We start from the raw sequence: 22100 nt of genomic DNA, 5'->3' as shown, positions 1-22100 counted from the left end.
CAAACGATTTGGTAGAAATATTTTTTTTATTAGAGGGTTTTGGGGATGGATTAACCGGAGCATTGCGTTTCCTCTTAATGCTTTCAATGCTCTGTAACAAATTACACTTATAAGGCGAAGTTGTTAAAACAGTTGCCTTTGTTTTCCGGCCTTTCCGATTAGGTGGAGGATCTCGTAGCTTTGGTGGTGGAGATATTTCCCAGGGAGTAACGAGTCCTCGGCTTGTGCTTGCTTCTATAAACAAATTAAATAGCGTTCCTAAAATTTCCATTGATTTTATTGCGAAACTTACGAATTTCAGGCTCAATTTCCATGGCTGATGCGCTTGGGGTTTCTTCTGTCGTTGAATTTATGGTTTCAACTGGATCCTCTGAGAAGACAATATATCTAGCAAGATTTTTTATATTTAAAACTGAATTGTACCTGATGATGATGAGTTCCCAGCTATAAAATCTGAATCTGTGAAAATATGTTTGTCAAACGGATAAATCCCCGTGGCTTTAAAACCATTTATTGCAATTTCTCTAGTTTGAACCCTCAAATAAGCCTTAGTAAATAGTCCTGCGATATCAAAATGTGTAACTTTTCTGCCCTGTTCACGCATAAATCGTCTTATTTCGTCATTATAGTACTTCTTAAAAGGTCCCATAAAAGCCTTATCCAACGGTTGAAGTTTGTGTGTTGAATGGGGTGGCAAAGAAAGTATAGTCACATTGTGTTCGCGGGCTAGATCAATAACTTCTATATTGCGTGTGTGGCTATAACGCCCATCTAATATAAGAAGCAGAGGTTCAGACGGAGATGGTTTCGTTACGCTTAAAAAATGCCTGAACCATTTCGTGAAGATGGGAATCTGAACCCATCCAGACAAATGGCACGCCGAGTTTGAGCCAGAGGGAGCGTCTTTCATTAGAAGAGGGTTATGGTTTTTTCGTGGAAAGATGAAAAATGGTGGTACGAAACCACCTCCTGCGCTCATGCAAGTGATGACTGTAACAAGCGATCCTCGCTCAGCTGAAGTCATTGTTCCAATCTGTTTTTTTCCTTTCCGGGCGATTATTTGTGCCTGCTGCGAAGGAACTACTGATATTCCGGTTTCGTCAACGTTCCAGATTCGAGTAGGCGGAAAATTATGTTTTGCGTTTTCTTCTTCCAGCAATTTGAAAAATATATCAACATTTTCTCGAGAAAAACCACGTGCACGGTCGACGCTTGTTCCAGTTGGCTTTCGAAAACTCAGAACATTTCGGTGTCGGTTACAGAAGCCTTTTAGCCAATCCTTGCCAGTGCACTCTTTAATAACGGAGAACTTATTGGGAATGTTGTTTTTTGTGGCAATTTGATAACACAATGACCGCACGTCTGCGCGTGTTAGTCCCCAGTACCTTGACTCCATTTCTAGTAAATATCTAAGTCATTTTAAATTTCCGCTGTTAAAATCGGAGCCCGCCCAAGTTTAGTTGTCAACAACTCCTCGATGGATTTCTCGCTTCTTGACATGCGCTGCAGAGTGGTATGGGGGACACTAAATGTCTTGGAAGCCAAGAGAATACCCATTTCACCTTTTCTAACCACTTGGATAGCTTTTTTCATATCCTCTGCTTTCCATTTTCGTATTTCACCTTTCTTCGGCATTTTTTTGATCGAGAGGGTAATATGGTACACTATACCACTTTAGCCGCCTTTACCTATACCACAATAGCCGCATTAGAGTTTGAACCAATTAATTTTGAATAATTAAATAACGATCAAATATACAAAAATATTGCTTATATGCTTCACTAGTATTAAACTCACTTTTTACTTCCCGATGAATAAATGCAGCTTAAAGCACACGATTTTAATTTGACAGAAATTTTCCACTGAGCACAAAAAAATGCCAACCACACGACCACGCGATTTTTTTACAACTGACTCACTGTATGCCTTTCAAAACACAAATCAAATCACGCGTTCTTAAGATTCTGAGAATGCCGAAATATCTAACTTGGTCCCGTTATTTCCACGACTTTAGTTTTCGAATAAAGCTGCTATACCACATTACCCGCCTATACCACAATACCCGCAGTTACCCTAAAGTTTTTAAAATAGGAAAAGGGACCGCACTTGAGAAAGAGAAGACGTTATTCGTCATTATAAAGAGGGCAAAAGCCAACGATAGAGGAAAAGAGGTTTCGCCACGAAAACAGGATAGAAGATAAGGGCAGATCTGCGCCAAATAAAATAAAAGGTGATTTTTTAGCTATTATCTTTTTAAACAGTTCGTTTAAACAGCTGACGCACATTTCGTGTTTTGTTTCACTGTCAAACATCCTCAGTTTGGTATATTATTTAACCATGCATCGTCTTACAAACGAATAACGCTTGCAAACCATTGAATTTTATTAAAAATGCGTGTTCTGTTAAGGAAGTTTATCGCGCGCTTCTTCCATTTTATGGCCAGTTTAATCGACCCACTGAAGCGGCTATTCGAGCTATTGTGACCAAATTTAGAACCAAATTTACATTATTGGACATCAGACCACCAAAACGCTTACGTAGAGTGCGAACTGAAGAAAATATCGCAGCTGTATCGGCCAGTGTTAATGGTGACCATCAATTATCGATTCGTCGCCGTTCGCAGCAATTGGGCCTCTGTTACTCAACAACGTGGAAAATTTTGCGAAAGGATTTAGGTGTGAAGCCTTTCAAAATACAGCTGGTGCAAGAATTGCAGCCGAACGACCTGCCACAACGCAGAATTTTTGGTGAATGGGCTCTTGGAAAGTTGGCCGAAGATCCATTTTTTATCGAAAAATTGGGTTCAGCGATGAAGCTAATTTTTGGATCAGAAGAATTGCAAGAGCTACCAATGTATCCAGAAAAGCCCTCAGTTTATGGGCTGGAGGTATCATTGGACCGTGCCACTTCAAAGATGCTGCGAATCGTAACGTAACTGTGAATGGTGAGCGCTACCGTGAAATGATATCCAACGTTTTTTTTGCCCAAAATGCAAGAGCTTGACTTGCATGACATGTGGTTTCAGCAAGACGGTGCCACATGCCACATGCCACAACAATGGACTTGTTGAGAGGCGAGTTCGATGAACATTTTATTTCACGTTCGGGACCTGTCAATTGGTCACCCAGACCGTGCGGTATAACGTCTTTAGATTATTTTTTGTGGGGCTATGTTACAGCTCATGTCTACTCAGACAAGCCTGCTTCAATTAACGCATTGGAAGCCAACATTAAAGCATTTATATGAGAGATACCGGCCGAAACACTGGAAAGAGTATGCCAAATATGGACTTAGCGCATGGACCATTTGAAGCGCAGTCGCGGTCAACATTTGCATGAAATAATCTTCAAACGTTAAATTATATGAACTGTAATATCGATTTATATAAAAATTTCATGCATTTTTTTTTAATTTTACGTGTATTTTTTTTAAACTTTCCTATGGCTCTTAAAAATCACCCTATATGCGCAACCCTCGCTTTCAATTTGATCATACATGTTTCTACATTTTTACAGCAAAAATAATAATAAAACTAATTAAAAATATTTTCCGCTTACTAGGTTATTCAATAAGTTTTGTGGCTCCAATTTTATGATTTAAAATGCGCTTTATTTCTCAGTATAGTCTCCCTGAACATGAATACACTTGTGCCAATGAGGTTCCAATTTATGAATTCTATCCCTAAAGTGAGAATCTGGAAGGGCTGCAAAATACGCTTCGACAGCTGTTGTAACCTCATCATTTGATGAAAAACGCTTCTCACGCATGATTTTTTTAAGACTGGAAACAGATGGGAGTCGCTAGGGGTCAAATCTGGTGAATACGGTGGATGCTCAACAATTCGAGCTTTCGTTCATGCATTTCAGCCATTGTCAAAATGCTATTGTGACGCTTTGCATTGCCCTAATGAAGAGGTTATTTTCTTTTTCTTTTCCAAACTGGGTATTTTTTTACATATATTTTTCTTAAGCTGGTCCAAAAGGTTACAATAATATTCAAAATTCATTGTGTTATTAGTTTGCCAGTAATTCACAAGCAAAATTCCTTTCACTTGAAAAAAAAACCGATATGGAAACCTCCTTGGCCGATTTCTGGACTCGAACTCCTTTCGGAGCCGAAGAGCCAGGTTCACTCTTCACTTAGGTGATAGAAACAGAAATATTTAGAGGGACTGGATTGGGAAATGTCGCCCCACCCGCCGTATTTCCCATACATTACACCTTCGGTGTCATTTGTTCCGATCAATGCAGTCAGCCGTTATTGGAGAGCGGTTAAAGTCTTACGAGAGCACCGCAAACTGACTCAGTGAATGGATCAAGTCACAAGGACTGGAATTTTCCGTCAGAGGAATCTGTAGACTGTCTGAAAGATGGAGTTATAGCTTCCAATGGCACATACTTTACATAATATTATCTATTATTCAATTATTTAAATAATTCGTAACTTTGGCTAAGAAAGAACATAAACTTATTCCTATACCCAATATATAACAGGTGGCGCAAAAGTAATCTTGCGATGTTTTTTGGTTGTAATTTAAAAAAAAAAAAGAAAAACTTTGATTCTTCTTATGGATTATTTTTATTTGGTCTTTTAATTTTTTTTACATCAAGTCGAGAATATGATGTCATGTAAATGGCCGCCGCCACAGTTGATTGCCATTTGAGCCCTTTTTATGGCATTTTCCATCACTTTGGCCAAAACTTCCGGCGATAGGTCCTCACATTCTTGACGGATATTGTCTTTAAGAGCTGCAAAAGTCTGAGGCTTGTTGACATAAATCCGCGACTTCAAAAAGCCCCACAAAAGAAAGTCTGGAGCGGTCAAATCAGGCGATCTTGCTGGCCAGTGAAAATCGCCAAAACGGGAGATTAGGCGCCCGGGAAATGCATCCTTCAGCATATCGGTTGTGGCACGTGCAGTGTGTGCCATTGCACCGTCCTGTTGGAACCACATGTTTTCCAATCCCAATTCATCAAGTTACCGCAAAAACAACTCGTTGATAATTTCTCTGTAGCGCTCACCATTCACAGTAACCGTTTGGCCCGCGACGTCTTCGAAAAAAAAGGTCCGATGACTCCTCACGCGAAAACAGCACACCATAAAGTGTCTTTGAGCGGGTATAATGGCTCTTCGTGGGTTACACACGGATTTTCAGTGCCCCAGAAGCATGAATTTTGCTTATTTACGTACCCGCTAAGATGGAAATGCGCCTCATCACTCATGATTATTTTTGATGAAAAATCATCTTCCCCTTGGTGGTGATTAAGGATGGCTTGAGCGTATGTTAGACGCGGTTGGCGGTCAGCAGCTAACAGCTGATGCATCGTCTGGATTTTGTACGGAAACATCTTGTAGCAAAATTCGCTGTAAAGACCGTCGACTGATACCCATTTGCGTGGCACGTCGTCTGGACGATGTCACCGACCGATTATTGGTTAAATAAATAGTCAGCAATATTCCACGTTCTGGAGCAGTGTAGCGTAACATTTTTTATTAACGTGTATTTCGCATGCACTACAAAAATGTCAAAACAGAACTGACATTAGGGGCCAATCGCAAAATTTATAGCATTTTCTGATAGGAGGATTACTTTAGCGCCACCTGTTATATATACATATCAAGTGTACAAGCTTCAGTAAATTTATTGTAAATTTATAATTTAACTCAGTTGCACTTGGTAAAGTATAGCCTGGGAAATGGAGGAAAGAGAAAATAATTTAAATAGTTTTTATCTTATAAAGGATAAGAGTAGCTTCTTCTCCTTTCATAGCGTTACAACGCGGGGTGCGTCAAAGCTTCCTTCAAAATGCTCCTCCAAAGCGGTCTATCTTGAGCTGTTGCTTCGTAGTTACGTATTCCCAGCTTCTTAAGATCATGTTCCACTGCGTCTATCCAACGGTTCCTCGGTCTGCCTTTGGCCTTCACGCCCATTAGCTTTCCTGTCAAGGCTTTCTTCACGATACAGTCAAACGGGCATCCGGATCACATGACCTAGCCATCTTATGTGCTGCGCTTTAAAAAAATACACAGCTGTCTCGTTCTGAGTTAGATGGTTCAGTTTAGAGTTCATCGGATTCTATAGGTGCCATCATCCTTTCTTATTTGGCCAAAGATCTTTCTTAAAATTTTGCGAGCAATCTGAGCACAATCATCAACCTTAAGAGTCCATACCTCACAATAACATCGAATAAGAGTCTTGTGCATAGTTAACTTTGTAGCTTTAGTTAAAAATCGGGACTTGAACAAGTTCAGGTGGGCGTAATACGCTTTGTTGGCGGCGTTGATGCGATCCGTGACGGCGGAAGTTGAATCACCGCTACATGCGAACATAACTCCTAGGTACTTAAAATGATGCACTGCTTCAAAAGTATAGGGGCACCCACATGGAAATTCGGCATCTGTGCAGGCCGCTTCGATTTAAACAGATATTTTGGTTTTGCCCTCGTTTACAAAAAGGACAATATCGTTCGCAATTTTGTTAATTTTTAAGAAAATTTCTTTTAAGTCATTGAGGACAAGAATAGGTAATGCATACAATATCATAAAATTCAGTTCATATTCTATTCGCAGCCGTTAGTTGGTTAACTGCAATATGATTACGAAAATTTGTGCTTCATTGAAAATCTCCTCGTCTACTCTTCCTTTATATGTCATTAAATTAATATACCTTAAATTTAAATAAATATTTCTTTCTTTTAGAACTTTACATATTTTAATAATATTTTATACTTTACATATTTTACTTAAAAAAACATATAATGATCAGATACTTTTGTAAACTTTTTAACTTCCTTAATTACAAAGATATTCCGGTTTCTCATTTTCATTTAATCAATTTGGAATCACACGGAGAAATTAGCACCTTCACGCTTCCACATATGTGTGTATGAGTATTGGTCAATGGTGTTGGTATAAATCGGAAGAGCTCAAGTCAATTGAAAAGTTACTAACACTCCGGGTAAGTAAAAGTACTTTTTTGCTCCTCTAGTGCACTTTAGCATCCTTCAACGTACTCGAACCACTAGAAATACCTCCGCAGTTCACCTCAAACTCCTGCTTCCGCTTCTGCTGCTTTTGTACTTTTTTATTTCCGTGCACTTTGCGCATGTAAGTTTTATAATAGAAATCACAGAAGAGTGCGAGTATAAAGAAATTTTGCAGAAATGCCACCCAAACCCAAAATAAGTCCAGACCGCACCAATTGTTCAGTATTGGTAGAGATAATTGAATAGTTAATGATAGGAATTGCAATATCTGCAACAACGTCAGTGTGCGCTTCCACGTCGTTATGTCCGTTTTCAACTTCAAAGTGGCCAAAAAGTAGTAGCTGTACATGCAGATGTGTATAAAGGAGTTTATGACGCCAGTGAAGGTGAAGTGCGAAGCTGAGAAAGGTAGGCGTGTTTATTTTTATTTTTTAATTGTTTCTTGAATAAATATAACGGATTTTTAAAATTTACCAAAATTCAGCGTACAATAAACCCAAACTGCGAATACCATAAGGCTGTGATGATAAACGTGTAGGAAGGAAATTTGTCTGTAATTCTTGCGCAGCAAGAAAAATATCTGAAAAAATATGAAACCAACGGGTAAGAATACTTTTAATTGATAAATAATAATTGCATTTGTGCACATACAATTCACTCACCGTGTCCAGCAGGTCCATGTATTTTGAAATGTAATAAAGATATGCAGGTATAACTAATGCCATCATTTCAGGACTTGTATCTTTCGGGTCATATCGCTGGCATGACAAACTGAAATACGGTTTTAGGTAAGAGCGGCTAAAAGACTAGAATTAAAGCAGAACAAATTTTGATATATTTGCGAGGAAAATTATCACAAATTTTGGATTATTTTTTTTTTAAGAAAAATCTTTTTTAATGTTTACTGTATAAATACTACTTTGGTGAAAAATAAATCCTTTATTTTCTCGGTAGCTGACTGTAGTGATCAATATCTCGTAAAGTCGGTTTACTGGCGATAGTTTAACGGGATAACGTCATAAGAACATACTGATGTAATGGTTGCAATTTTCAAAACAAAATTTTAATTAAATTTGTTCGATAGATATTTTGTATGGATATAGAGAAGGAGGTAAATAGAATCGCAATACAATAGGTCAAGTTACATTTACACAAACGTGAAAAATGAGGAAACATTTATCAAATTCATGAAAGATATGTTCAATTTCGATTGTGCATCAGACGAAACCGAAATATAACAAAACACACCAAAACACTACACAACGAAACATAACATAACATAACATAACATAACATAACATAACATAACATAATATAACATAACATAACATAACATAACATAACATCACATAACATAACATAACATAACATAACATAACATAACATAACATAACATAACATAACATAACATAACATAACATAACATAATATAACATAGCATAACATAACATAACATAACATAACATAACATAACATAACATAACATAACATAACATAACATAACATAACATAACATAACATAACATAACATAACATAACATAACATAACATAACATAACATAACATAACATAACATAACATAACATAACATAACATAACATAACATAACATAACATAACATAACATAACATAACATAACATAACATAACATAACATAACATAACATAACATAACATAACATAACATAACATAACATAACATAACATAACATAACATAACATAACATAACATAACATAACATAACATAACATAACATAACATAACATAACATAACATAACATTACATAACATAACATAACATAACATAACATAACATAACATAACATAACATAACATAACATAACATAACATAACATAACATAACATAACATAACATAACATAACATAATATAACATAACATAACATAACATAACATAACATTCAGTTCCAGCAAGGTAACGCCGCATGAGCCAGATAACGCCGCATTTTTTGGTGCGTTCAGCCGGCTACTTCGAATTATAAGACGTTGTCACGTCAACAAATTCGTTTACCGTTTTTTGTTTGTTCCATTCAGTTTTGAGCTACAGAGCTACAGAGTGTTATCAATGGATGTAAACGAAGAGAAAATTCGGTAGCGAAGTAGGTTAGATGGCAAGAGTACTCCAGGTACACTCCGAGTAGCACTTAAGTGCCGATTTGTTACCATAATGTGGACCACTACCTGTAAAACAAAAAATAGGGAAGAAAAAACCTTCTACAGCCATCCAGAGACATAGTGGAGGAGAGAAAAGGGATCTAGGCTGGAGAGTTTCTTCAAGTCATCCCCAAAGGGCACGCTAAGGAATCTCAAGCGCCTAGCCGTCAGAGCCGGACATTTGCAGAGAAAGTGTTCAACAGTCTCTTTCTCTGCAGGATCCCCACAGCTTCTGCAATAGGGGTTGTACGGAATTCCAAGCTTTTCCGAATGAGTACCGAGTGACCAGTGAACACCGCAATGAGTTTGAAAATTCAATGGCGGGGTATTTCCATTGCCTTACATTCTGTTTATATCGTATTGGGGCCATAGTGTTTTCGAAATACCACACGTTGAGACAGACCTCCATCTGTCTTGCGCTTTTCTGAAAAAAAGGTGTGGTTTCCCTTTAACAACGGTCCAGAGGACACCGATGTCTGAGAACGGGATAGCTGAAACTGGTTCTGTCGACCCCTTCCTGGCACGCTCAGCGGCAATTGCATTTCCCTCTATATTCCTGCGCCCAGGAACCCAGAAAAGAGAATAGTTTTCCGCACGTTCGAGACGTTTGACTTCCTCCTTACAGGAGTTCACCGGAAGATAGCTGCAATACGGCGACGGCAGGGCCTTGATCGCAGCTTGACTATCGGAAAAAATATTAATGTGTCCCTCCCAATAGCGTTCCTGAAGCATTTTGCATGCCTGCAGGATTGCGAAGACCTCTGCTTGAAAAACGCTGCTTGTTTCTGGCAGTTTAAAGGAGACCGAAATGCTGGCGGATTTAGCGTAAGCCCTTGCTCCTACTCCAGACTCCATCTTGGATCCGTCAGTGAAAACAGAGGCATCTATATCCGTACCGACTCTCCCCTCTTTCCAAACTTACCTGCTCGGAAAGATTGCCCTAGCACAACCCTCAAAACTCAGTTTGCGAATGGAGAGATCAGTGCGAAGAACAGAGAAGGAAGGGGAGATCTTCTGCAAGATGCTACTATTTCCTACAAGAAGTTTTCTCCAAAGGCCAATTTCCTTCAACCAAGTAGCGCTCTGAGCAGCAATGGATTTAACCTGCAGATTCACAGGAAGTAAGTGCAGAATAACGTTGAGCGCAGCAGTGGGACATATTCTACAAGCACCAGTGATGCCCACACATGCAATTCTCTGCACTATCTCCAGTTTAGTGGTGTTGTAGCCCTTCTGAGTGGTGTTGAGGCTTTACCCACCAAACTAGGCAACCGTATGTCAAAATTTTAAAATTTGGCAGAACCACTAAGTTGTACATCCAAAGTACGACACGTGGCTTGACAAAAGACTAGAACTGAATTGGAAAAAATTGTACATTTCTTGTTTTTAATAAATATAATTTATTTCATTTCATTTTGGTAAGTCAAGAAATGCAAATAAATTTAGATACAGAAAAGAAATCTTCAAAAATTTGGATCTTTTTAACAACAAAAAAAAGGGTCTCACGATAAAAATACTGAAAAAATCTAAGTGCATTTCATTTCGTTTCCTTTCACGAACTAACATCTGTTCTTATAACTGGCGCGATGTCAACCACACCAACGAAAGCATTAGATGCGACATCAAATTTCCTGCCGGTAGATCTGCAGGCAAAACATATCGCGCAAGGTGCACAATGAGTAGGCACCCAAATAACACAAACTTTGTTGTTCAGCCTTTTCTTACATTCACTGTCTAATTTCGAAGAGCAGCGTGGGTAAACAAGAGCCTCTAGCGCAGCTTGTACATTTACATACTTCTTAAATAGGATAAAACGGGAAGTTGAAAAGTTGTATAGTTTTACACTGACTGATATTTCTAATATTTCGAAAGTTAAAGCAGCAGGTGCTGATTTGCATATTTCTTCCAATTCATTTTGGAGTCGAGAGCTCTGCAGATATTTTTAAATTATTCCACTTTGTTGACTTCAGCCAGATATTTAATAGTTCTACTTTACCTTCTAATAGTCATGATTTTTTTTTATAGTAGATGAATTGTACTGTGTTAATCTGACTGGGTTTTCATGTTGAACGTATTTCTGAATTGCATTTAACATATTTTATTTTTTTACTGAAGCCATCTATGAGTGAAACTCGCTATTACTTAGTTGGCAACCTAATATTATAGCTAATGACGTTAGATTCCAGGTAGTTTCCTAAAATTTAATTTGCTATCGATTTATGGATATAACCGTTTAAAGGGAATCATCGAACAGGACAAAAAACGGTCAGACCGGTTGCCTAATCACAGGTTTTAAAAAGATGTCGAATTTAATACCGCACAGGTACAATTTATTTATTTCTTACTTACTTTTGATATTTTTTTGTATGAAAATATAGTTTATTCTACTACAAAAACCAATGAAGCGCAAATTTCCAGCTGCGTGCAAATTAAAAAAAAATATGCAGTTTTACAGCCATTCAATTTTGCCAGATTTTTTCGTTCAGATTTTTGACAAAAATGCCGAGTGTTCGTTATGTGGAGATAATGCACAAGACCGCTACCAAGTAAAAATTGTCGAAATCAACGTGATATTTAAGCCACTTCAAGCTTACACTTTGTTACATAAAAATTCACTGAACTTTAAAACTGCATACTAAAATTTTTTATAAAAATCTATATATATAAAAATTAAGCCGAAAAAAAGTGTGCATTTGTCCGGGGTAATCTCAGCAACGCGTATAAGGAAAACAATGAAAGTTTCACATATTGTTGGTGCTACTTTGGCAAAGGTTTCTGTGAGGTTTGATTGAAATCCGATAACGCGTGTGTGTGCGGTGCGTCGGCTAAGTGAGTGTGTTTTTGCTATTTGCCGCACGTATTTTTTGTACCGCACATAGGATTCATTAGAATTGAATACATTTTGGTCGTGTGTGTCTGGGCCGATTATTATGAAATTTGGTATATATATATATTTTTCCACGGTCAAGGTTAGTATAATATGCTTATTGATTCCACTCGCCACCAGTTGGCGCTGCCGAAGGCCAAAACGAGGACCCGGTAACCCTAGGATGTGTTTTTACATTGTGGGTATCAAATCAAAGCTACTGATGAGTGCTTTAATACAGAGTATTTTTTAGATCTCTGAGTGACCAGGGTCTCGAGATATAGCCGAAAAGGTGGACCAAGGTACCCTTGGATGTGTTTGTATTGTACAATATGGGTATTAGATGGAAGCTGTTGACGAAAGCTTTTAAGTGAAGTAATTTTTACTGCCCGTTTCCGGGATAAAGAAAGGAGATGGAGCTGGAGATGGAAGAGGAAAAGGAATAGCTACAGGAAAAGGAAGAGGAAGACCACTTATTATTAAAACTTAAAAAAAAAATCTAAAAAAATTTTAAAATGTTACATATCCGCTTATTATATAAACGTTAATCTGAAGTCAGTTATAGTGAAAAATTCATTGTATCATTGCTGGCGTGATTGGTGATCGTTTCCTTAATTTTTTGCAGAAAGGTTATGCTAATATGAGATATTACCTATATCATTCATATATTTACGTATTACCTGTGTACTCACAAATATACGGTTGAAGCAAATATATGCCAGTTTTTTTACTTCGCCTGGAAAAGTTTATATAAATTTAAGAAGAGTAAATAGAACTTATTTTATATCAGACTTCACGCATAAAAGTCATTTGCACCTGAACACATAGCTGGGTTAAAGCGGGGGGAATAGAACAGTTCTCTTCTCCTTCTCCGCTTTTTCGCAGACGTAATTGTATGGGGATGAGTGCACGATGGCACATAAAAAGTCACTGGAAGCGCTTGATAGGACATTACGAGATTTACGTAGTAAAAATGAAATGTTTGGTCATGCCTTAGTGCTGCTGGCAGGTGATTTTAGACAAACACTGCCTGTTATTCCTCCAGCAACTGTAGCAGATGAATTGGCTGCATATTTGAAATCATCATATTTGTGGAGACATGTTCAAACACTCAAACTAACTACAAATGTACGTGTTCTAATGCAAAATGATCCATCAGCTGCTGAGTTTTCACAGCAATTATTGGATATTGGAAATGGCAAAGGTCCTGTCGATAATTTAACTGGCTAAATAACTTTACAACCAAACTTTTGTCAAATAAGTCAAACGAAAGAACAGTTAATTCAAAGTATTTTCCCAAATTTGCCTAAAAATTACAAAAATCATGATTGGCTTAGTGAACGAGCTATCATAGCTGGCAAAAATAAAGGTGTGAATGAAATGAACGCGGCTATTTTGGCTAACATACCAAGACCAGAACAAACATATCGATCCGTTGACACTGTTACAAATCAAGATGATATTATTGAATTCCCACTGAATTTTTGAATTCCCTTGATTTACCTGGATTACCGCCACACATGCTAAACTTGAAAATAGGAGCACCGATTATTATGTTGAGAAACATAAATCAACCACGACTATGTAATGGCTCTCGGTTAACAGTTAAGAGATTGATGAATAACGTCATTAAAGCAACAATTTTGAATGGAAAATACTCTGGTGAAGACGTTTTAATACCGCGAATACCAATGATACCATCGGATATGTCGCGATTACTATTAATAAGTCACAAGGCCAAACTTTATCAATTTGTGGTATTGATTTAGAATACCCATGTTTTTCTCATGGCCAACTTTATGTTTCATGCTCACGAGTTGGTAAGCCATCGGTATTGTTCATTTATTCAACAACGCATGGAAAAACGAAGAATATTGTATACCAAAGAGCATTACAATAAAAAAAGTAATAAAGCAAATCACTTCAAACCTTTTTTTAATTGCTACTACTATTAAAAACTTCTTTCATTACTATTCATGCGCGAGAATTTTTATAAAAAACACACAGTATTTTTCGGCTTAATTTAGTTAATTAATCTAGATTTTTTTAAAGACGACCAGCGGAACGGGCGGGTTTTCGCTAGTTCTGACTAAAAAATTGTGAACAATTTTAATAAAAAATTTTTCAATTCTTTCTAAATTCGTCCAAATTTTGAAACCCAAATTTTATGGGTTTTGTATGACAGTGAACGATATTTTCAAAGAAAAATTATGAAAATTAAATAAAAAACAAAGAAGTTGTCAAAACTTATCACTAAGTTCCTATACTAAAGTTAATCACCGCAGTGTGGAATCTTGTAGTACCGAGTCTACTTACCGCTGTAAATATGTAAACATTGAGTGCCACCTGAATAAGATTATGAATCCGTATGATTGGCATTACATTAAAAGGTCTTCGGCTTTCCATTAACTTAGGTCCCCATAGCTTCACAATGAAGAGGTAGATCGCTATAATAGCAAACATCGACCATGGAGGACCCAAGAGGGGCCATGAAGAAATGCGTAAATCTAAAAAAAAAATATTGGAGACGTCTTATTAGCTGATGGTGAAATTACAAAAAAAAATCTATTTAATTACTCGTTAAACAAACTAATACAAATTACAACGACGTAATCAGAGTCGCGACTTTTTCAAATTTACTATTTTATATAGCTTTGGTTTCGTCGTATTATCCAAACAACTGAAATTTTTTTCTACTTTTTGATCCCTTGAAATTTGCTAAAATTAACAGAAGCTCGGAGTCAAAACGTGATGTTCGATCGTGTTCTAATTTTGGAGAAACAAAAAATTTCGTAAAATTGGTGAGTGAAACACTGAGGGTCCCCAAGCATAGATAGTTGTGTTTGATTCTGATGTGATAAATAAATTTGCTTTTCGAAAATTTGCAAAAATTTCGAAGAAATTATCCTGATCGGCTCTTAAATCACTTATATCGCTGATCTGATTTTTATTGATTGATTTTCTTAGCACGATCCAAGAACCAGCCCCAAAGTCGTAATTCCCTTTCAAAAAAAGAATGAAAAACCGGAAGCACATATTCAGTCCCATTCAGTTATAAATACTTAGCACAAGATGGCGCAAAATTAATCATCCAATTTTTTTGTTTGCTTTTTAATATTAAAACCCCATGATTTTTAGTAATGGAAATCTTCATTTTGGTCTTCTTTATTTTGAAGTCGTTAAACATAGTGGCGCAAAATTAATCATCCATTTTTTTGAATATAAAATATAACAATTTTGAGTAATGGAAATCTTCATTTTGATCTTCTTTATTTTGAGATCGATATACAAGGTGGCGCAAAATTAATTATCCAAATTTTTTGTTTGCTTTTTAATATTAAAACCTGATGATTTTGAGTAATGGAAATCTTCATTTTGGCCTTCTTTACCTATTTTGAGATCTACCTTTACAGGTGGCGCAAAATTAATCATCCATTTTTTTTAAATAATTAAACATGATTTTGAGTAGTAGAAATCATTATTTTGACCTTCTTTGTTTTGAAATCGGTAAACAAGGCGGCGCAAAATTAATCATCCAATTTTTTTGTTTGGGTTTTAATAATAAAAACCGATGGGTTTGAGTAATGGAAATCTTCATTTTGGTCTTCTTTATTTTGAAATCGATATACAAGGTGACCCAAAAGTAATCATCCATTTTTTTAATAATAAAACAATGATTTTGAGTAATGAAAATCTTCATGTAAGCTTTCTTTATTTTGAAAGCGATATACAAGGTGGCGCAAAATTAATCATCCTTGTTTTTATAATAAAGCACAATGCTTTTGAGTAATGGAAATCTTCAGTTTGGCGTTTTATATTTTTAAATCGATATACAAGGTGGCGCAAAATTAATCATCCATTTTTTTAATAATTACACACTATGATTTTGAGTAGTAGAAATCATTATTTAGATCTTCTTTATTTTGAAATCGGTAAACAAGGTGGCCCAAAATTAATCATGAATTTTTTGTTTATAATAAAAAACTTCGATTTTGAGTAACGGAAATCTCCATTTTGGCGTTCTTTATTATGAAATCGATATACAAGGTGGCGCAAAATTAATCATCCATTGTTTTTAATAATAAAATGCAATGATTTTGTGTAGTGGAAATCTTTATTTTGACCTTCCTTGCTTTGAAATCGATATACAAGGTGGCGCAAAATTAATCATCCTTTTTTTAATAATAAAACAATGATTTTGATTAATGGAAATCTTCATTTTGGCCTTCTTTATTTTGAGATCGATATTCAAGGTGGCGCAAAATTAATCATCCAATTTTTTTTTTTTTATTAAAAAAACAATGATTTTGAGTAGTGGAAATATTTATTTGGACCTCTACGTGCTCCATTGCTTGGCTGTTTGTATATTGCAGCTGTATAGTTCAGAAGTGTCAAATATGATTGACGTAAGACGTCATTAGCACAAATTATAGATCTTCCGGTAGGGTGATTAATTTTGCTCCACTTCGTAACGGGTTTTTCAATAGCAAGTGCTACAGGTGAATGGATTGCGCTATCGACGGATGATTATTTTTTATGGCCGAAATTGGATGGTATTGATCTGGACAACGTTTATTTTCAACAAGACGGCGCTAAGCCACACAAGCAACGACACCATTGATATTTTACGGGAAAAGTTTCCGGACTGTGATATTTCTTGAAGAGGTGATCGCAATTGTGCACCGAGATCTTGTGATTTAACATCTTCTGACTTTTTTCTTTGGTACCACGTGAAAGAGAAGGTCTACGCCAATAGCCCATGGTCGATTCAAGACCTCAAAGATGGAATTCGTGAGGCTATCGACGACAGAAGGCAGCCGCTTTGCAATTCGGTTATGGAAAATTTCATGAAAAGGATATTGCCCTGTAAGAGTGGTCGTTGTGGTTATTTGCCTGATGTTATTTTCCACAATTAACGGCATACCTTCCTCTTTATAATGAAACAAACATCTGATCATTTATATTATATTAAAAAATAGTATTTTTCTTTGAATATCAAAATAGCACCTCTGTTTGGAAAACCCTATAGTTTATTACAGTATCGGTTAGCTCCTTTAGTATTTTTCCGTTTATTTGGTCATATCCCGGTAGCTTTTTGAAGAATTTGAATATCGTTTTTAATTTTTTTAAAGCGACCCCTCTGACCCCTTAAGCTTTCTTCAGAATCCTTTAGCTTCCTATTCTTGAAAAGTGGAAATATAAAAGACACTACATTTAAGCTTCCACTTACACGGTTTCGAGTTACACGGAACCAATTAATCGAGCAACTCGAGGCACACCTGTATTTACTTTTTGCCATCAGATATACTTACATATAGAAAAAGCTAAACTCAAAAAAATTGTCTCTACCAGATTAGGTTTGGAAATTAGAGTGTTAAATTTTAGGTGAAGTAAAAAGTTCTTGATGTTTTCTTGGCATATTTCGACGATGAAATTAACATAGTTACAGACACTTTTGCTTCTACCTTTCTTTTACTGAGTAGTGCGATGCGGGTTTGACTCGACGTTATCCATGATTTCGTAAACATTTTCGGAGATTGGGCTACCAAAGAATGCTGCAGCTTCGACGTTTATATTAAATTAAATTCCGAAACATCAGTTTGGTTTCAGGAATAAGCATTCGGCAATTGAGCAAGTCCATAGACTTGTCGAAAAAATACAAACAGCGCTCGACCGAAAACAAATCTGTTCAGCAGTTTTCCTGGACATATCACAAGCCTTCGACCGAGTGTGGCACCAAGGCCTACTCTTTAAAATAAAAAAGAAATTACCACTAAATACTTATTTGCTCCTTAAATCATATCTAAACCAACGAATGTTCTACGTAAATTACGAAAATGAAATTTCCAACAAATCAAAGCTGGGGTCCCACAAGGCAGTATATTAGGTCCAATCCTGTACTTAATTTTTACACACGATCTGCCAACCACAAAAGGTGTACTAACTGGCACTTTTGCCGATGACACCGCTATTATGGCGACAGCAGTGGATCCCGTAGAAGCCTCTTATATGCTCCAAATAAGCATAAATAAAATCTCCAAATGGCTCCGGAGCTGGCGGTTGAAAGTAAACGAACATAAATCTCAACACGTAACCTTTACCACAAAAAGAACCACCTGCCCACAAATCAACTTAAACCGTATTCCAATTCCGCAATGTGATAGTGCTAAATATCTAGGCATTCATTTGGATAAAAGGCTTACGTGGAAAACGCATATCTTTACCAAAAGGAAAGCTCTAGGTTTAATATTTCGTAATATGTACTGGCTGCTAAACCGCAAATCCACTCTCTCAATGGACAACAAACTTATCCTCTACAAATCCGTGATAAAACCAGTCTGGACTTACGGAATCCAACTGTGGGGTACTGCGTCAAATTCAAACTTGGAAATCCTGCAGCGTTTCCAGTCCAAGACTCTACGCACCCTAGTCAACGCTCCGTGGTACGTTACAAATGCCCAAATTCATCGGGACTTAGACATCCCTTCAATAAAAGAGGAAATACAAAATGTAACCAGTAAATACCGAAATCGACTTCAATCGCACCCAAACGAACTGGCCTCTACCCTCATGTCACCATCATGTGTCTTTTTAAGGTTGAAAAGAAAAACACCAATTCAGCTCGTCCAAGAGCCATCTATAAAATATTGAATTTATTTATTAGAAAGGATATTTCACTGGAAATATTCCTTTAATACTAAAATCAAAGCCACTCTTAAATGTAACCAAATATTTGTAAAATGTCTTCTAAGAATTGTAAGTATAGACAGAATACAAAATAAAGTTTTTAAAATAAAAAAAAAAAAATATTAAATGGATAGTTAGATAGATTTGAGGTTAAAGCACCGACCTCAACATTTTTTGTGCTCTCTACTCATCACAGTACCTCGTCCAAACTCAGTTCCCTTATTAAACTTAACCCTTTCGATCCGAACGGGACCTATGTATCCCGGTATGTGTTCGAGGATGCCTAGCCTGGAAATTAAGAGACCAAAATGGGTTTAGCTAACCCCATTTCGTAGTTTATGGTATTCTTAGCGGTATTTCCTTCCGTTATTTGATATTTCATGGTAAACACGTGCTCATAAGTTGAAAAAAGATCGCAAGTTTGGGCGCGAATCTGGTAAGTGACACTGTTTTTTGCAATTATGCGTGGTTTTTTAGTTTTAAAACCAACCAAAAGTATAGTCATTTATTGTGTTAGTGGTTTCGTTATATACTGAGGTAAGTAAGTATTCGTTCTTTTTTTATTTTAAAAATCATTAGCCTTTTCATTTTACTGTGTGCCACCAGTATTGAACATTCTTGGAAATTTATTAAAATGTAGGTACTGATATTATTTTTCATCAACGATTCGAGAAACGGATGTGACTCTGTGTTTCGATCGGTTCTTCACATCTTCTTCACAAGCTAAACAGAGGTCAATGCGTTTTCCGAGAAAGCAACACCGGTATAATGTATGCTATATGGCAAGATACCAAGGAAGTAGTAGTTGTAAGCAATTGTCACTCCTCTGAAATCTACATAATAAAAAAGAAATTAAAAAATGGTCAAAAAGTTTACGTGGACTGCCCCGAAAAGATGAAATTTTACAGACAGATAATGGGGGGAGTTGACCGAGCTGATCAAATTGCAGGGCAATATGAGTTGGATCGGAAGTCTAATAAATGGTAAAAATAATGGAAAAAGTTGTTTACCGATTGTTAATGATGGCAGTAGGAAATTATTGGGTAATCAATTCCCAATCGAAGACGTTGCACAGGCTGTGAGAGAGGAGAACAAAAACGATTTGCGAAGAATATCATATTCCTCTCTGCAAAGATTGCTTTGCTCCGTACCATAAATAAAGACCAAACTTTTTTATGTTAAATATATTGCTTTTGTATTATTTTCTATTATATTCTTACCGAAACAATTAACTGAATTCCAAATAAAATTAGTTTCATATAAAACCAAAGTGCAATTATATATGAGGTACCGGATCATAAAATACTAATCGGGACATATAAGTCCCATTCAAAAACACTGACGGGACATATATGTCCCAGCCCCTCCCACCACCACATTTTACCCGATTCAAATCCTGAATTGATGGAATGCTTTTATTTTCCCTATTGCAACGATTGAACATGTAAAACAAGTTCCCTTTACCTCAGCGGCTTTTCGGATCGAAAGGGTTAAGATAGAGCTGGGTTGGGCTAAGCGTATGAGCCTTTCTTATGGCTGCAATTGGCCGAAATGTCTCAACCTGCTGCGCGCTACAGCGCTGCGTTCATCGAAAAGGTTTGTCTGAGTCTCCATATTGCAAGAGTACCACAGGCACACTTCAAGTAGGGCTTACGTGCCGTTTTGATACCATAATGTGGACCACTACCTGAGCTAAGAAAAATTTTTTGGGAAGAGAAACCTTCTACAGCCATCCAATGCTGTTCATGTAGTGGAGGAGAGAAAAGGGATCTAGGCTATAAAATTTCTTCAAGTCTTCCCCAAAGGGCACACTAAGGAAAGTGTTCAACAGTATCTTTCTCTGCAGGATCCCCACAGCTTCTGCAATAAGGGATGGTATGGAATTCCAAGCTTTTCCGCATGAGTACCGATCACCCATAATAATCATAAATTCCTAGAATTTCAGTGTGGATCATAGGGTCGCAACGAATTTCTGCCATTCGGGTTTGTTTTGCGCCTCTCTCTCTTCTCTGAACTTCATTCCAGCTAGGCTGAACGCCGCGGGCTTCTGACTCCAGCAGTCGTCTCCAGGTATTTGCTGATTCCTTGGGGGTTCCAGTCAATGGCGGCCCTTGTTAAGTCACCATTTCCTCTGCGTAGAACATAGCAAATCCAGCTCCATTTTCTCTTTCGGATCTCTGATAGTATTGGCGTCTGCTGGGCTGTGACCTATAAGTCAGCATTCGAGATAATATTTGGTCAGAAAATTTTGAGAATTTTTTCGGAGGCATCTGTTTACAAAAACTTGTAAAGAGCTTAGGCGCCGCATTCCACTTTTTCCAACCATAAAGTAGAGTTAGCCTGTCTGGAGGATCAGCTGGCAGCCCGAGCACCAGTGCGGCAGGTCAATCACCTATTCACCTTAACTTTTTTTAGATTAACGAAACCACAAAATGTAATAGAAACCAAACAGGTCCATAAACAGCCAACATTTTTTGTACCGCCTACTTTGACTGCTCACCTCAGTCGTAGTGGTGCTAAAGAATTTATCGAACTTTCTCTTTCATACTTCCATTTTGAAAAGCTGTAACACACACCTGACTTTATCAACTACGAAACTATCAAAGAGTTTCTTTAGAAACATTATGCCGCCTTTAAATTGCCATAAAGTATAACCCGATGCGACATATTCAACGTGAACTTTGGCTCACCTTTAAAGCGAACTAGCGGCAAACATTCACAACTTTTTACTTCACCAAACATTCATAAAATAAAGCTTTATGGACAAACCAGCATTACAAACCTCGATTAAAAGCTGCATCTGCCTTACGCATCTCCTTATAGATAAGTCGCAAAATAAGAAACATGATGTGGCTGCTTTAAAGTACAATATAAAATATTAGCCCACTATAAAATTGTGCAAGTGCGAAAATATAAAAACAAAAAACTCAGAAAATAATACAAATAACGCAAAAAACCGCGACAACACTTTACGCCTTGACGTTTCGTTAATTACTAACTACTAACGGCAGCTATCGCTGCATATATTCACCCTGGACTAGACTTGGACTGGCTATGAATAGACTGTTCCGCTTAAATAATATTTTTTTGGGTATAATGAAATGCTACCTCCCGCTCACCGTAGCACTTATGAACTTTGTTAGTTTAATTGAAAATTGAATATGCCGCTAATTAGCAAATTTCTAGTATTTTCAGTGTTGCACTTTTACGCATGCAATTGCACATAGGTGCATACATATATATACGCATGTGCATACTGCATTATTTAAAGGGTGGCTTTTCCTTCTTGGCCGTAGTATTCTTACATAAAATTTCAAATATTATTAAATATTTTTAATTACACAGCACAACAAATTTAAATTTTTCCGATGGGGATAAAAAAGTGTT

General features: G+C 36.8%; 1 protein-coding gene across 1 annotated transcript; it reads right to left on the bottom strand.

Moving 5' to 3' along the window:
- Positions 1–6671: 6671 nt before the first annotated feature.
- On the bottom strand, positions 6672–21745 carry LOC128857630 (elongation of very long chain fatty acids protein AAEL008004-like). The gene is made up of 5 exons (XM_054093379.1): positions 21496–21745; positions 14343–14533; positions 7649–7792; positions 7461–7566; positions 6672–7385 (listed from the first exon to the last, which is right to left on the bottom strand). The coding sequence occupies exons 1-5, from the start codon at positions 21557–21559 to the stop codon at positions 6985–6987; spliced, it is 906 nt and encodes a 301-aa protein (XP_053949354.1). The 5' UTR covers positions 21560–21745; the 3' UTR covers positions 6672–6984.
- Positions 21746–22100: the final 355 nt, after the last annotated feature.

The sequence above is a fragment of the Anastrepha ludens genome, chromosome 3 (genome assembly GCF_028408465.1).
Source record: "Anastrepha ludens isolate Willacy chromosome 3, idAnaLude1.1, whole genome shotgun sequence".
Classification (NCBI taxonomy): Eukaryota; Metazoa; Arthropoda; class Insecta; order Diptera; family Tephritidae; genus Anastrepha; species Anastrepha ludens.
Note: the sequence above shows the minus strand (reverse complement) of the source record. Positions and strands in the feature narration are given on the sequence as shown.

Coding starts and splice junctions, on each gene's coding strand:
- LOC128857630 (XM_054093379.1), bottom strand. CDS start 21,559: ATGTTTCTTATTTTGCGACTTATCTATAAGGAGATGCGTAAGGCAGAT. Junction 14,534..21,495: donor AGATGCAGCTTTTAATCGAG/GTTTGTAATGCT, acceptor TTTTTTTTTTAG/ATTTACGCATTTCTTCATGG. Junction 7,386..7,460: donor TTATTGTACGCTGAATTTTG/GTAAATTTTAAA, acceptor TACCTTTCTCAG/CTTCGCACTTCACCTTCACT.